Source organism: Octopus sinensis, linkage group LG1 (genome assembly GCF_006345805.1).
Source record: "Octopus sinensis linkage group LG1, ASM634580v1, whole genome shotgun sequence".
Lineage (NCBI taxonomy): Eukaryota > Metazoa > Mollusca > Cephalopoda > Octopoda > Octopodidae > Octopus > Octopus sinensis.
Window position 1 is genome coordinate 187,522,904 of NC_042997.1, and position 17,852 is coordinate 187,540,755.

The window sequence follows — 17,852 nt, forward strand, 5'->3', positions numbered from 1 at the left end:
AAGGTTTCTAGTGCCTTCTCCTGTGACTCAAAGAGACAATATTCTCTTTAGAATACAAACTGTACCCAACAACGCTGTCTTCTGGATCACTTTGAGCCTGACAGCATCTCCAATATTCTTAATATGTTTTTCAAAGCTCTTGGTATTATTATATTATTATTATTATTATTATTATTATTATTAAGGCAGCGAGCTGGCAGAATCGTTAGCTTGCTGGATGAAATGCTTAGTGGTATTTCACCCATCGCTATGTTCTGAGTTCAAATTCTGACAAGGTCAACTTTATCTTTCATCCTTTCAGGGTCAATTAAATAAGTACCAGTTACATATTGGGGTCAATGTACTCAACCAGTCCTCTCCCTCCAAACTTCAGTCATTGTGCCTATTGTAGAAAGAATTATTATTATCATCACCATCATTTGGCTATAGCACTATTTCAGCTTCACACTCTAACAATACCAGCACTTAAGAAAGCCATTAAATAAAAAATGGTCTTGTTCCAGAGAAAGGAATCAAGCAATGCCTCTGCCAGCTGTCTATCTGCTGAGTCATTCATAAAATATTGTTCCACTATCTTTTGTTAGCAGCTGCAGAGCCTGAACCTTTGTAAGGCACAAACACTTCTTTCAAGCCTCAGGAATTTGTCTCCTGCTAATCTATCATTCTGTTTGTGAAATCTCTCAGTGTGAGCGATGTGCATGTGCATCTTTGTATGCTTGTGTACTATTTAATGAATTATTTACATGAATGCTTATTAGTATCATAATGTTTACAGTGAATACTAACACATTGTTCACATAGAATAATTAGATTAATCCCTCCACTAATATTGAGTTAAAATTATTTCTAATAATATTCTTGCCAAAGGATAAAAAAAAATGGAAGAAGCAAAAATACGTTCATTAATTATTAATTAAAGGTTTTATATTTTTCATGCAATAATTTTAGTGTTGTTTAAACATAATAAATACATATATACAAATGCATGCCTGAAATCTGAACAATCTTTTTGTATTATTAAGAAAATATTATTATTACATTTTTATTGTTGTTTGTTTAATTGTAGAAACCAGTGATTCATTTTGATCATTAAAAGTTAAAATAAAATGTAACGTTAATGAGTAATTAGTATTATTTTCTGAAAAAGAAAATGTCTAATTTGATTTTTGTGCATTCCAGTCCAAAATCATTTTTATTCTTTAATTTCTCTCCGATCTTAGTTTAGTTTCTTGTTTAGGTGAAATAACTAATAGTTTCCTATTCTCCTCATTTTATAAAATATCAGATAAAAATATTTTGTTTTAGGTTATGTGTGGGTGTGCACATGCATGCCAAGTAAATATCTGAGCTGCAAAATGTTTCTGTACTGATTCTTTATAATTACAATAGTGTGTGTGTGTGTGTGTAGTGTGTGTAGTGTAGAAACCACATTGGCATTGTAATTAAACAAAAAAAAAAAATTATATTATCCTATAGGCCTAGATGAAATTTTTGTGTAAAATTTAATGAGTTATATCTGAATTTGCCAGGCATTTTCATGGAATAATAAAGAAGGGAGTAGGAAGAGGACAATTCATGCACACACACACACACACACACACACACACAAATGGTTTATCTTACAGATTATGATTCCTCAGTTGTTTGTAATTAAGGTTTAGATTTAGTAATATTTTAGCATAGGAAAATATGAATATCAACCCGTTGGCATTCAGATCACTTTGTCAAATATAATGCTTATTTATTCATGTTTTAAATTTATCATTTACTATCTTGTAGCTTTAGTGACATTGTAGGGTAGGTGTGAGAGTCCAGATCTGTTTGTCCTGATCATAAAACAAGTACGATATTTGAGCCAGATACAGCAAGTTTAAAAACTAAAGGGATAAATCTACAATTTAAACCATTTCCATAAAGAACTGCAAGTGGATATGTCTGAATGATGTAGTCAAACTATTTTCAATTAGTGTTAAATAGTGTTAACTGAGATCTTTTCTGTTTAGCTACCACTTTCCAATTTCTTCAATTTTTATTCCAATTGATTTCATATTTGGCATATTGGTATGGTTTTTGTAAGTAGATCATTGACATGAAATTCATTTTCACCATAAATCAATAAGTTTGCAAATTTGGGGTAATTTTAGCCAATTAAAAGCCGTAGACATATAGGTGCCTGTTTCCATAGTAACAAGCCAAGCTGTTACCAAACTGCTTATTCGTGTGGTCATTTTTTGCTTATTAGATAGTGGTTGTGAAATAAGCTAAAAATAATAGCTAAATAGACCTTAAATCACTCACCAATTCTGTTTATATTTTTGCATAATTAAATGAATTCTTATGTGTAGAATACAAATTCACAAAAATTTTCTGAAAATTCCATAAAATAAAAAAGTTATGAGGGGTTATATGGTGTGCTTAAAACAGAATTCCACCAATATTTCATTTTTTTTTTACAGTTGACAACATATCCACTCATGCACAAAATGACAGCTTCCAAATCTTGTTTTCTGACTGGGTAAAAATTATCAAACTTTAAACCTCTGTAACTTTAAAAAAAAAATTTCTGGTAAAGGTGAATTATCTCCTTCAGTTTCAGCTTGAAAATTACATCAATACACCAAATTTTTTAATATTCACTAAACTTTAAAATTCCCATAGTTGCAACCAAATAGAAAAAAAATCCATGAATTGTAGTAAAGGATGGTGGGTTACCGGAATCGCTGGTGTGTCAGAAAAAGAATGCCTTTATACAATCACTCAACCTGCTAAAAATAGCTAACAAATCAGTGAATCCCACCAGATTATAAAATAGGACACAATAGATTATGTGTATTCCTGGATATATTTTCCTTTACAAAAAAAAAAAAAAAATGGTGAAGACTTGGATGTCTTTGGTCAGCTTTTGATCATAAGATCTCTTGTTCAAGGCTGACCTAAGACTTCAAGAAGAGTGCCTGTCAAGAGTTACTGTTTGAGAGAGAAAGAGTAAAATAGATACCAAGGATATACTGATGACAGTTAAATAGATCAAATTATTGAGATAGTGACCAGTTCTCATTTTAAAGTTATCTAAACTAGTTCCAATTTACAAATTGACTGTCAAACAGAAAGCTATGATAATGTGCTGATTTTGCATATTGCTGAGGATATAACAGAAACATTGGTGAGGGATAATATTTTAACCCTTTTGTTACCAGATTTCTATTGAAATTCACACCCTTTGTTTTAATTCCTTTTGAAAATAATGAAAAATTTAGTAAAATAACTGTCTCAGACATGTTGATATCAAAAGGATTAAACATTCCCTTAGAACTATTCAGATTAAATGTGTAACTCATATTTTTAAGTAGAGGGTAAGAGAAAATAATTTTTATGTAGCTCAGAAGGAAAGCTGGATTGATGATATCTATATCTAGCTGTCTCTCTATCTGTCTCTCTGCCTGTGTACAGAATAAGTACTAAACTTACAAAGAATAAGTCCTGGTATTGATTTGTTCAACTAAAACCCTAAAGGTGGTGCTTCAGCATGGCCGCAGTCAAATGACTGAAACAAGTAAAAGAATACATACATGCACACACACACACATTGAAGATTTATTTATATATGTGTGTGTGTGTATAAAGTGAGTGTATTGAAAATTTATATATGCATATATATATATCTTCAATATTTTCACTCAGCCAATGTATCTGTCCTATCTTGGCTTATCTCTCTCACTTCTTCCTTTTTAATCTTCATTAATTTTACTCTTACTGCCAATATTTTCATGGCTACATCTCACTTCCTTCCAAATTCATCAGGGTAAAGAGGGAGAGAGTTTTATGTCCTCCTCCTATCTAAAACTAACTAATTTTCTATCATTTAATTCTCCCTATCATGCTCCTCTTCTACACTCCAACTTACACACCCTCAAACGCACACACGCACACACATAATCCATATCCACATAATCCACTTCTACCAGCTTTCCACCACTCTGTTGTCTCTCAGAATATGGCAATAAAATGCTTCTCTCTCAGTTAAATCCCCTCCCATATCTTCATCTCCTCTCCGTTTCCTCTTTGTAGTAAATTGTCCATCAGACTCAGTTGTTGGTGGCTGTGAAATTGTCCTGTCCCAATCATAGCAGAAGAGATCAGACAGAGACATATAGACAGCAGGTTATGGGATGGTTCAATTATTTCCCTTCTTTGCTGACAACATCCACTTAACACACTCCTATCAAAGGTACTTTACCCACCCATTCCCATATTGTTATGTGGAAGCCAGTGAAAATAAATTTAACTGTCAAGTGTGATGGGAGGATATTGGGGAAGGAGGGCTAAAGAGACATAAAGTTAGCTTCTGTGTGGATAGCTAGGTGTAATAGGCTGTCCCTTGGGACATTGAGATGGCAAAAGGATATGAATTGTATGGGGGAAAGGGGTGTCAGTAATGATTCAGCTTTTCAGTCCCAACTACTGTTTCCTCCTGTTATCTGACAGAGCTATAATTGCATTTTAATCCATTTCTCATTTTTAAGATTACTTATTTTTTCCTAATTTTAAGTTTACATCAATACTTGTTTCAAAGTGAGCAGTCTCAATGCCAATATAATTTAGTGGATGATAATGGAGCAAGTGGGAATTATGCTGTTAGCTGTCTTTTTTCTTTCTTTTCTTTTTTTTTTTTTTTTTTCCACACACATTTCAAACATTCTTGATCAACTCCTACCAATTCGCACAATATAATCATCCTTACTTGTCGCAATTTTATCCAAATTCAGGCTAAATCAATCTTTCTGCACTGCTTATTTCTCCTGTATTTATCTACAGATAGAGTTTTGGGATGAACCAGTGACTCCTATATAATTTTTTTTATATTTTCATATATGGACTGTCAAAATAATAAGGCACTCTGCCAAGAGAAATGTCAAATGTTTTTATTTTGCAATAGACAAGTATATATATTTTAAAGCAATGATGCTTAGCTATTCCACAAAACACTAAAATTTTATTTAATTTTTCTTATACCAAAGCCTGTACTTCAGAAGGGACTAAATATTTTCTGATAATTCTATTCCCAATAGTCATAGAATAACTAGCTCTATTCCCACACTGATATCTAAAACTTTTGGAAATATTCACAAATAACTATTCTACATGGCCTACTGCTATCTTGTTTTTGATGTTTTTTTTAACATTTACATGATGAATAATAGACTATATATGATAAATAGAATATGTAACATTCATGATATCAGATCATCATTATAGTATAACTCATTAGAATATATAGCGTTATCATGATAGGAATTGATATTACTTTTTTCCATTCCAGTAATATATATATAAACCTTCTATGAATGTTATATGAATTTTAAACTCAAACAATTTTGTGTTTATCCTCTGCCTTTGTAAATAAATAGATAAACTGAAATAATTGAATGTACAGAAATTTTCATAGTTTCAACTTTGGAATAGAAAGAGTATGAGTATGATTTTGAATATGTATTGATGAATAACAGAAATTTTAACAATAGTCTGACTGCAAAAGAGATGACTAAGGCATTGAATGTCAGAAGCATCAGTCAGGATGTACAAAAAGAATAAATTTTTTGTAGTGATGTTGAATAACTCCAGCAAACTATTATCAGATAAAGCTTTGTGAGGCAGGGTTTATAACAACAAACAGCATCAACTACTAATTAGTTTTTTCTTTACAAGTTCAGGCTTTTTACGAGGGTCAGCTGAAAAGTTCATAGCCCGACTAAGATACTTGCATGGAATGTAACCAAATGAGGTTTATTTTTTCAATATAGCCCCTCTTGCAGTCCACATGCTTCTTCCATTGGTGTTGCAGTCCATTGCTTGGATTCCATTAGCAAAGAAGATTTCATCTTATTGATAAAAAATCATCAGCCGCAGACATGACACCATTATCACTGCAATACTGGTTCCCAACCAAGTGTTTTTTCATATCGGGAGACAGATGATAGTCAGATGAGGCCAAATCAGGAGAAAATGGACAGTGATCAATTAATTCAAAACCACAGTCATGCACAGCAGTCACTGAAACCAAGGACTTATGTACTGGAGCATTGTCCCTATGAAACAAACTTCTTTCGTCAGTTTTCCAAGGTGTTTGGTCTTGATAGTCTTTCATAACTGCCTCAGCAAGTTGGCATAGTACTTACCATTGATGGTGTAGCCCTTTTGAAGATAGTCAATAAACACAATACCTTTTAAATCCCCAAAGCAGAGGCTATCACCTTCCTTGCAGAAAAAAAAAAAACCTTGGCCTTCTTTGGAGCAGTTGACTTGGCCTTCTTTGGAGCAGTTGACTTGGCCTTCTTTGGAGCAGTTGAGTTGGGTGATTCCACTGCATGGATTGTCTTTTTGTCTCTGGCTCAAAGTGATGCAGTCAACACTCATCTTGAGTTAGGAAATGTTCACAGAAAGTAGCTGGATCTGTCTCAAGCAATATCTGAATTTCCCATGATGTGATTAGCCTGGTAAACTTTTGATCAGGTGTCAGAAACCTTCGTCATGCCAAGTTCATTGTGTAGGATATTTTCAACTCTCTCATGAGATGTACAATAGCATCGGCTATTTGACTTATAACCAGTCACTTGTCATTCATCACAATGTGGTGAATATGATCGATGTTTTCCTTGGTGGTGGCAGTTGCAGGATGTCTAGACCTTGGGTCATCTTTAAGACTCTCCATTCCTAAATTCAGCTGCCCACTTTTGCACTGTTGATGAAGCTGGAGAGTCATCCCCTAATGTAGCAGTCATGTCAGCATAAATATCAATAGGGGCTAAACCCAGTTTCTGTAGGGACTTGATAGCACCACGATTCCAGATTTTGTCGCTCCTAGTTACATTTGAAGTCTTCTTTGAACAGTCAGATGTCAGTTTACCTCAAAAGATACAATTCAGTTATAAGTTGAAATTAATGCATGCAAGTTTGTACAGCTCTGGCATCACTCCTTCTTAGTCAGCCTATGAACTTTTCAACCCACCCTTGTAACTGAGACAGGCTTATAGAAGGTATTTATTATGGCTTTGAGCAGAGGTTCTCAACTATTTTTTATCTATGGACTCTTTTGATTACTCTTATTCTGGTGGACCCCCATAGCCATTTGATGTCTAAAAACTAGTTTTATTGATACTTCTTTCAAAATCCCTATTGTGTTTATCTCACATTCACTTATTCAGCCTGGACTATGTGAAACATTAAAGAAAGATACCTAACTGTTTCTTGTTATAAATACATCTAAAGTAAAAGTTTTTCATGGACCCATAAAATACTGTTGTGGCCCTAATTTACTATTTTGCTTATGTAGACCACCCCAAAACCTTATAGACCCTGGTTGAGAACCACTGAAGAAGAAAGGAAAAGTCTGACCCTCTTCAGCATCTTTATGGGTTGTAGGAAGAAGAAAGGAAATTGTCCTTAGATTGAAGACCTGGCCTAAATGCTTGCAATGGAGTTGACTTTGCTAAGGGTGCTGAAGGAACGAGTGGTGGTGTTAAGATACTGATGTTTTTATAACACTAAAACCAACCTAAATCAATCAGTATATTTAAATGTATACTAAGATTTCATACTAATGCCTGGATAAGTACCAGCAATTCTTAGCAAGCAGTTAAATATAGATAATAATGGAGTAATTCCTCTACATCAGTGGTTCACAAGTGGGGTCCATATGGCCCTTGAGGGTCCATATAAAATTTTGGGGAGTCCATGCAACAAAAGAGTAAATTGGGGATCCACAATAGTATTTTAAGGGCCCCTGAAAAAATTTTGCTTTAGATGTGTGTATTGGTATGCATTGCAAGAAACAGCTAGGTTTCTTTCTCTGACATTTTACGTAGTTCAACCTACATAAGTTAATGTGTGAAAAACAAAATAGAAACTTTGAAAGAAGTTTCTATAAAACTATATTTTAAACAATGAATGGCTATGAGGGTCTACTAGAACAAAATAGCAATCAAAGGGGTCCATAGGTAAAGATTGGTTGAGAACCCCTGCTCTACATAGTTGCAGATAATAGACTCTCAACTCTTACCTCGAGTAGTTTATTCTCCTTGCACATAAAATTGTGAATTACATTTCTGTTTTTATTTTCTCATCTTCAATTTCACACACCTTAACATCTACATTAATATGTTAAACAATGTATATTTATGATGGTAGTGTCTCTTCATGCTTGGAATTTGAGTTACAGCCACTCTAAGTGTGTGTGTTTGTGTATACACTGATATACAGAAGGGTATATAACATTTGTTTTAGAATATGCTCAGTGATTTAGATTCCTTTTTATCCTTTTATATGTAGTGAATACAACTAAGATTGGTATTATCAGTTTATTACAGCTAACACGAATGACAATAAGTTTTTTTGTGTTTCTTTTTTTAATTCACACTTTATATAAACTAATAAAAGTTACTCTTCAATAAATTACTTATAAGAGGTCATCTTTATTACTTTCTTTCTTTGTGCCTTTAACCCTCTAACGCGGAGTATACGCCACCTATGGTTGAATTCCATGTCACATAATTTTTGGCTTCTGTACTTATACTCTGCCATGAATGTTCCCCTTTCTCTAGTTCCTTTTGTGTTGATCTCTGCCACGAGTTCTTAGGCCTACCTCTCCTTCTATATCCATCTGGTTTCCACTGTAGAGCACTTTTCGCTACATTTATTACTGACTATCCTGAATAAATGTTATAAATAAATCATAGTTCTGATTCAGCCTATATTTGTGTCATTTCGGAATTGTCCAATATTATACAAGAGATTTTTGAGCTACCATATTTATAATGATTTTAGAACTCAAGGTTTATACAACCAACAACCATGTATCTTTTCTTTCAGTTCAAATATTCAGTGTGTAAGCTTCTTATAAAGTTACAACAAAAGTTTGTCCCTTTGGTTTCCAATATGTCTTTAAAATATAACAATACTGGGAGTGGATTTTATGTTGGTTTACATTATTAAACTTAGATTATAACTGAATTCAGCATAATCAATAACTAAAACTGTTAAAAGTATTCAGTAGACTCTTTTTTTCAATCAATGAAAAACATGTTTGTTGTGGATGAATCAGTGAGTTTTGGATTCAATCATATTCTTGTATTTAGATATTTGGGAAGTACTTTTTCATGTACTTCAAGCAGTACTAAATGATCAAAGAATGAAGAAGTAATATTGCATTTTAGATTGCATTCAGTAAATTTGGAAAACATCTGAAAAATTCTCTCATAAACTTCTTTTTTTTTTTTAATCACAGATGACTATTTTGTCTCTCATTGCACAAATATTATCAGTTGGTGCTTAGATATTCTTTTCTCACTTCTCTAGCATGATGATTTGTTCTATTTAAATGTTTAAATATATCAAAGATAGCCAGTTTTTGTGCACCAGTGCTTGTTTTGAATTAAATCACAAAATTTCAGTTTTTTGATTCTGTTGAAAAATTTCAAGCACCATTTTTCTCAGTTTGTATATGTGGCAAAATAGTTGACCTCTTGAGATCCAATAAATTTAATAAGCAAACAATTAAACATCATATGACAAGAGTTACTAGATCCCAAATATAATGCACAGACAAATATTTGTAAAAAATTTACGAGATTTTTAGCAATCCTCAGTTTGGGGATCTCTGCACTAAGATACTACATTCTCATTCAGTTCCAGTTATGGAACTCTGATGAATAGCTTACTTTATTGTGTTGTTATAAAAACGCAAATAAACCTTTGTTTTTTTTAAAAAAATAAAGAAAGGAAAAAAAAACAGAAAGTAAGGCAAGATATGACTGAATTATTTGCTTGAACAAACCAGTGTGTAAAATAAATGTCAGTCTCTATGCAAAAGAGGAACGAATTAATCTTCACATTTATTCTTTATTTAAATAATATATTCCTGTCAAAGCAATTTTGTTATTATAGGAGTTTCATAAGTATTAGAACACCCATTAACATTTCAGTATAAATGTTTATTAGTAGATTTGAAACAATGAAACAGCAAGCTTGCAATGAGGTACTGAGAGTATTTACATTTAAGAAAGATATTTTGTTAATGCCAAACTTGCTTGGCAATTTGAGGACAGCTTTGTTTCATTAACTCTTTAGCATTCAGATTACATTGACTAATGTGATGCTTATTTATTCGCATTGTTTTGAATTAATCTCAGCTTTTAGATTTTGATGATGTGATAGTTTATTTTTAGGATGATATAGGGTAGGTGTGAGAGGTCAGACCCTGTCAAATTGAACATAGAACAGATAGAATATTTGGGCCAGATATGACCGGTTTAAATGCCAAAAGATTAATTTTGAACACTAAAGCTAACAGTGAATCACAAATTGGTAGGGTTCTAACTGAAGGTGAAATTACCTTTTTTTTTGTACTTGGGTTTCCTCTTAATCATTAGATGATATTGACACTCAATAATGTGGTTATAATGAATTCAGTGTATTTTTTTAGGGGACAATCCTTCTATATTTCAGTGAGAATTTTGGCTTAGATAAATCCAAGATTCCATTATTTCACTTCCAGCACACTGGTTCTCATCCAGTCACCAAAGTTAAGCAATGTCGAGCTTAGTTAGCACTTAGATGGGTTACCACTTGAAAAACCTTGGTGTTACAAGCGTCTTTCCTAAAGTACTCCGAAAGTTTCTCTATATAAACTAATAAAAGTTACTCTTCAATAAATTACTTATAAAAGGTCATATTTATTACTGACTACCTTGAATAAATGTTATAAATAAATCATAATTCTGATTTAGCTTATATTGGTGTCATTTCTGAATTTTATACAGATCTTCATAGCATTATTGCTGTTATATTTTCCATTTTGTCCCACAGTTGAGATTGCTTAAAACATAACATTCAAACATGTTTCTTTCAATTTAATTTTATAGTCAAGATTTTATATATAGAGATTTGCTTAAAGCATAACACCTGAACACATGAATGTTGTAACATGTAGAATAATATTACTAATTACTTTGAAATATTACATATCTTCAATAATTACAGAAACTGCCAGAAGTACTAATTACTTTGAAATATTACATATTTTCAATAATTACAGAAACTGCCAGAAGCTATCTACTTATCCTCCATTATACTAAATAATAAAACAAAATAAATTTTTATTTTAAAACATAAAATACAAACATTTATGCACCCCATTTCTGTAAAGCTACACTCAGTGACTTGTGCTAACACATTAAACAAATCTATTTGTTTATTAACAGAAGTTTTACTACAAAAGTTCTTGAGAAGCAACAAACTATTGCATTTATCTCAGTTGATTGCTCATCTCTGTTCAGTGAATTCTACTGTGAAATCCAGCAGCTTCATGCTTCTAACAAGTTTTAGTTTTAATTTGCCTGAGTCATTACTGTATGATTAGTAATGTTTTGGCATACAATTGTAGTTGTTCATTATTGGCATAGACACTCGTCAAAATCAAAATAAACTTTTGTGATAGTTTGATATTCTGCAAACCTCATTATTTGGAAATTCATCCCATTGCCTCAGTACTATGCATACTTTTTGATATTGCATTTATTGCAATCATTTCTTTTTCTCTCAAATTAATCAATAATATATTATCTGCTTTATATTGACATATACTTAAAACATTTATGAATGTTCAGAGTAAACATAAATTCCATTGCTACTACCAAATGAAAAACAACCACATACATGAATTGTATACTATTTCTGATATATATTGTCTAACCCCAGTTATACTTCACTTGTTACACTTCTTGATAGGTAAACCTAAAGTTTAGTATAATCAAGTATATATTCAAATGTAGATTAGTTTCTAAATAGCAATAATTTACACACACACACACACACACATACATACATATATCTCATCATCATTGTTTAATGTCCGCTTTCCATGCTAGCACGGGTTGGATGATTTGACTGAGGACTGGCGAACCAGATGGCTGCACCAGGCTCCACTCTAGACGTGGCAATTTCTACAGCTGGATGCCCTTCCTAATGCCAACATATATATGGAAATTAATTTTATATTCATTCTAACATAATTAAAATGTACCAAAGTAGTTTTCTATGCAGAAACAAATTCTCTTAATGCTGGGGAACAATTTTTCTTAAATAACTTCTTCAAAAGAAAATTTTCAAATTAAACATCAGTAGTATAAAAATTTACTATCATTGTGAAAGTAGTACTTAAAAGATTAATAACTTCTTAGCTTAAATTTGCCTGGCTGTGAAATGGTGCGTGTCATTTGGTCTTTAATAGGAAATCTATATCTTATAACTGAATCACCATAAAATATAATGGAAGGTTTTTCAGTTATCAGTTGTATGATACATTATGTATTCTTTATAATTCATTATTTTCTAGCATTGCTTAATGATAGCTGCCAATTTAGCTGGAAATAATCTATTTTGTCTTTGAAAGATTTTCAGCTAGCCAGTATCATTCTTCTACTATATTGTAATGAAAAATCCTGTGTAACATGATTTTTGACCTTGGGTAGCTACTGTTATCTCCTATTTGTTTACCCCTAGAAAGTGTGAAAAATGGCTAATATTTCCTTCAAACTTCGTTTTTGTTACATTTATCCAAACCCCAAAGAATTCCTCTCAACACATGGCTATGATGCTCCCTCACTAAGGGACATACTCAAGTGGTCAAAGCCAAGTAACTGACAAGTTTGTGATATTGAGCAGTATATTTGCAATAAAGATATTCCTGTTCCAGCTTCTGGATGCTGAATCTGTCTGAAATGTAATGGAAAATAGGCCAGTTTCAAAACATTGATGTCCAGGTCACAAAAGCAAAGTTTGAAGGAAACAGTTTTCATTTCCTTTGATTTTTAAATAGAAGCAAATTGGAGGTAATACTTACTGATCAAAGACCAAAAACAGATAAATAAATAAAAAATTTTGTCACAGTGTAAATCCACTGTAAAACCAACCATTATCACTTTTGTTCTGGAAATTTGTTAAAAGCAAAAGTATGAAGGCAGTAAAAGACAATTTTGTTATCAGAAATGTTAAAGGAATTCTAAAGCAATATTTACAAAACTTGTGAGACCCCCACTAGTAACAACTGAAGAAATATGAATGTAATTTTGGTTTCAGGTGTACATGTAGATTTTCCTCTGCATGTGTATGAAATATATGTGGATCACATTTATTTGTTTTTGTAATACAGAATGCTTTGAAGAAAAATAAATGAATGCATTTCTAAATAAAGGTTATTAATCTGCTTTTTCCAGGTATTCCGTGGAAATCAAAATACTTATCGAGCTGAACTGCGTGGCGTTTCACCACCAATCATTGCAAAGCGCATTCGCTTCATTCCATATAGTGAACACCCTCGCACAGTGTGTATGCGGGTAGAAATGTATGGCTGCCAGTGGGCCGGTATGTATCAAGAACATTTTTATTTAACCCTTTTAATACCCACCCAAAGACTTAACTGTATTAAGTATATGTTTAGGAGTTAAAATCTTCATCAAAATCTCTTTACAATATCAATTGGTATCAGAGATATACTTACACATATATTGAAATTTTACAAAAATAATTTCTTAAATTATCCAAAACCTTGATTATATTGAAAAATATTTGAAACAGAGGCGTAGGAGTGGCTGTGTGGTATGTAGCTTGCTTACCAACCACATGGTTCCAGGTTCAGTCCCACTGCATGGTACCTTGAGCAAGTGTCTTCCACTATAGCCTCGGGCTGACCAAAGAAAGCCTTGTGCATGGATTTGGTAGACAGAAACTGAAAGAAGCCCGTCGTATATATGTGTATGTATATGTTTGTGTGTCTGTGTTTGTCCCCCCAACATCGCTTGACAACCAATGCTGGTGTGTTTACGTCCCCGTAATTTAGCGGTCTGACAGAAGAGACTGATAGAATAATTACTAGGCTTACAAAGAATAAGTCCTGGGGTCGATGTGCTCGACTAAAGGCAGTGCTCCAGCATGGCCACAGTCAAATGACTGAAACAAGTAAAAGAGTCAAAAAGAGACATTATTTCAGAAAAGGGCTAAAATATATTTTTGATAATTAAAAAATCTTTCTTTTCTACTTTAAACCATTTACTTTTTCTTACTTTTCTCTTCTCCCTTAGTTTTATTTTCTCTTTCCGCCTTTATTTATGGTCCTTTGGCCTGCCAGACTTCTCCAGATCACTTTCTTTACTTGTGCTAATAATTTCAAAAGAGTAATCCAAACGGGTCAAATAAGGTCCCAAGATAACATAGAATAAGTAAGTAGAGTTGTTGACTTAAACACAACAGCTGGTTGAAAGCTACAAAGTTAGGATTTGTGGGTGTTGAATTTACTCTTTTGAGAGTAGGTGGGCTAGTGATGGGCAATAAAACTTAGTTGGCTGAGATTGTCTCTGTAGGAGTTGTGCCACTGCCCACCTGCTGCCTATTGTATTCAGTGGTACCAAGACAAAGATGGTGTCAAGTAACAGGAACGTTGACAATTGATGTCTATCAGGGATTAGATTTCAACAGTGTGAGATCCCCAAGGAAACCTCTATTTTTTAGTGCTATAGGTTTATACATTCATTATATTTTCTCACACTTTATCCACAAACTTATCTAAACTTTTTTCTCACCTCCTCCTCTTTCTCTCATCACCCCCATATTACCTTTTTAATACAATGTAGTCACAATCTGTTATAACTGCTGACATATATAAAACTTTGAAGGACACTTAAACAAGCCTAAGAAGCTGTTCTTAGTTGTTCAGTTTTGAACTCTGACATATTTAAGAGAGAACACTAAACAACAAAAATGTTAAGCTCAGCCATTGAGACACCCATTATTGTTTTACCACTGATTTAGTTTACCCTAACTATTTGATTCTCTATCTGCAATATTCCGTTTATATTTTACCCCTGTCTTAAGAAATAAATGCAAATATGGGATCTTTTCAGTTTGAACAGCAGTTTTTAACATAATTTCTAGGTAACTAAAAAATTTTAAACTTCATATACTGGTAAAATGTGTTTATAAAACATCTTTTTCTCTTGGCTTTATTGAGAAAATTCTATAGTTTGTAAGATATTTGTTGTTTTCTTTCTTCAATTTCTGCAATTTCAACCAATCAATGACGTCCATTGAGGTAAAAAAAAAACATTCTGTGCCGTATGGATATATCCCTCGTTTAAGAAACAGATTAGGTTTATTTACATTTGTGAAGAAAAAAAATACCCTTCCCCTAACCCTAAAAGAGATTGAAATGCAATAGATCGATACTGGGGTCATAATTATGGGTGACAATTTATATGACACTGCTAGAAAAAACTGCCGTTCAAACCGAAAAGATCCCAAATATGTTGTTTAAATTAAAAATAGGTTTAATACTAAAATCATTGATTAATTTATCATTTGTTATAGGTGTTCTTATAAAGTATGTGTACTCTGTCTCCAATAATATAAGTATTTAAAAATAAATTACTGACTAGCTATTATTTGTTAATTCTTTCTTTGACAATGTACTGCTAATTCTTAAAAAAAGAGGTTTTCAGATTTCCTGTAGTTTACCAGTTTAGTTGGTATAATGATTTAGTGTTAACATACTGGAGCTTTATATAACTAACTAAAAATAATTAGGTAATCAGCGAAAAACAACAGTAATCAATGTTTCAGTTTTATCTTGTACTCTTCAGAAAAGCACACACTTCGTTATAATTGCTGAAAGAGCAATAAAGCAACCACTAAGTAAAATATATAAGATTTTATATAGTTTGGCATAGAAAAATAGATTTGTTTAATTAAATAATTCAGAGATGTCATCTGCATAAAGTCAAGTTATTGTGTTACTTGCCTAAAGATGACAAATGCATGTATAACAAAGACTTTAAATAATAAATCAGTAAGATCCAGGTTAGAGTGTATATCTGTATGTGTGCATGCATACAGTAGTTAGCTGCAAAAATTTAAACAATCAGTTCATTTAGCTGCCAAAATGATAATAATTATTTTGATGGACAACGAAAATTTTAACTACAGGTTCTGTATAAAAAATTTCAAATTTGTCAGTAAAATAAATTTCATAACATTAGAATAGAATGAAATTTTGGATCCAAGGTGATGGCCTGCATGAAAAGAATTAGTAAATATAAAGTTTGTTTCTACTGTAAAGTTTATTTGCTATGTGGATTGCAGAATATAACATTTTGTTATTGGCTCTTATCTAAAGATCAGGAAATTGGTGCTCAGACTAAGGTTGAAGGATTAATTTGGTGGGGAGATGATAGGTAAGAAGGGTGATGTGAGATAGTGAGAAACCAAAGAGATGAAGTGAAGAAGGATTAAAAAGCTGGACAAGAAGGTAAATCACAAAACATGGTAGTTGACAGGTTAAGGTACTGGGAGGTAGTGCAAAGAGAAATTGGACAGGAAAGGTACAATACATCAAACAACCACACATAATTGTAAATAAAGTTGAACATATTTCAGAACGGGGAGAATGGCGAAAGGTGAGATAAGAACAGAAATAAAAACACACAAGGCAGCAAGCTGGCAGAAACATTAGCATGTCAGGTGAAATGCTTAGCGGTATTTCGTCTGCCATTACGTTCTGAGTTCAAATTCGACCGAGGTCAACTTTGCCTTTCATCCTTTTGGGGTCAATAAATTAAGTACCAGTTACGCACTGGGGTTGATCTAATTGGCTTAATCCCTTTTTCCTTGTTTAGCCCCTTGTGGGCAATAAAGAAATAAGAAATAAAAACACACAATTACACATACACACACACATGTAAGTGCAGACATGGCTGTGTGGTTAAGAAGTTTGATTCCCAACTACATGGTTTTGGGTTCAATCCCATTGCATTACAACTTGAGCAAATGTCTTCTACTACAGTCTCGGGTCAACCAAAACTTAGTGAGTGAATTTGGTTGACAGAAACTAAAATAAGTCAATCATGGATATATATAGATATATATGTGCATGTGTGTGTTTGTATCCCCTTGCCTAGATATATCACATGATAGTTATAAATGAGTGTTATTGACATACAAGAGATGTAATTCATTTCCAAAATTCTACAAAAACATGTCTGGTCATGAGGAAATATTGCCTTGCTTGAAAACAGGTGAGGGCACTGAACCATAGAAAATCTGCCTCAATAAACACTGTCCAACCCCTTGCAAGAATGGAAAAATGGGCATTAAAGTAATGGGGATATGCAAACACACACACACACACATTCATATATTTGTGTAAATACTATTGTTTTCCCTTTCTGTTATCCCAGCATATAAACTTTTAACAATCTTCAGAACTTCAACAGTTTTGAAGATGAAATATAGTTATTAACTTTAACTTCAAAAACATTAAAGAGCCAGCTGGTTTGCTAAGATTTGTGGGAAGTCCTTTCTCTCTTTAGGAAGATTATTATCGTAACTTTTCTACACAGGTGTCTGTTCAGTGTCCATTTAAAAAGTTAACCTTGTAAACAACTTTAAAAAAAAAAGATGTTTACATCTCAGGTTGTGTGAATTGAGCCCAGCACATCACCCTGTATGTGTCCATTGTTCTTTCTGCAAGTTTTTTTCTGAATGCAGTATTTTTATCTATCATAATCATAATGATGATGATCATCATCATCATCGTTTAACGTCCACTTTCCATGCTAGCATGGGTTGGACGATTTTGACTGAGGGCTGGCGAACCAGATGGCTGCACCAGGCTCCAATCTTGATCTGGCAGAGTTTCTACAGCTGGATGCCCTTCCTAACGCCAAGAGTGTAGTGGGTGCTTTTTATGTGTCACTGGCACGGGGGCCAGTCAGGCAGTACTGGCAATGACCTCGCTCAAATTTTTTTAC

At 32.9% G+C, this 17,852-nt stretch overlaps 1 protein-coding gene across 2 annotated transcripts in view; it reads left to right on the forward strand.

The window, feature by feature from the left end:
* Positions 1 to 17,852, forward strand: part of LOC115211898 (discoidin domain-containing receptor 2) — a 107,953-nt gene that overhangs the window by 38,941 nt on the left and 51,160 nt on the right. For both annotated transcript variants that reach the window (XM_029780646.2, XM_029780654.1), the window contains exon 4: positions 13,269 to 13,416. In XM_029780646.2, coding sequence (XP_029636506.1) covers positions 13,269 to 13,416 — 148 coding nt within the window. The remainder of the gene's footprint in view (positions 1 to 13,268; positions 13,417 to 17,852) is intronic.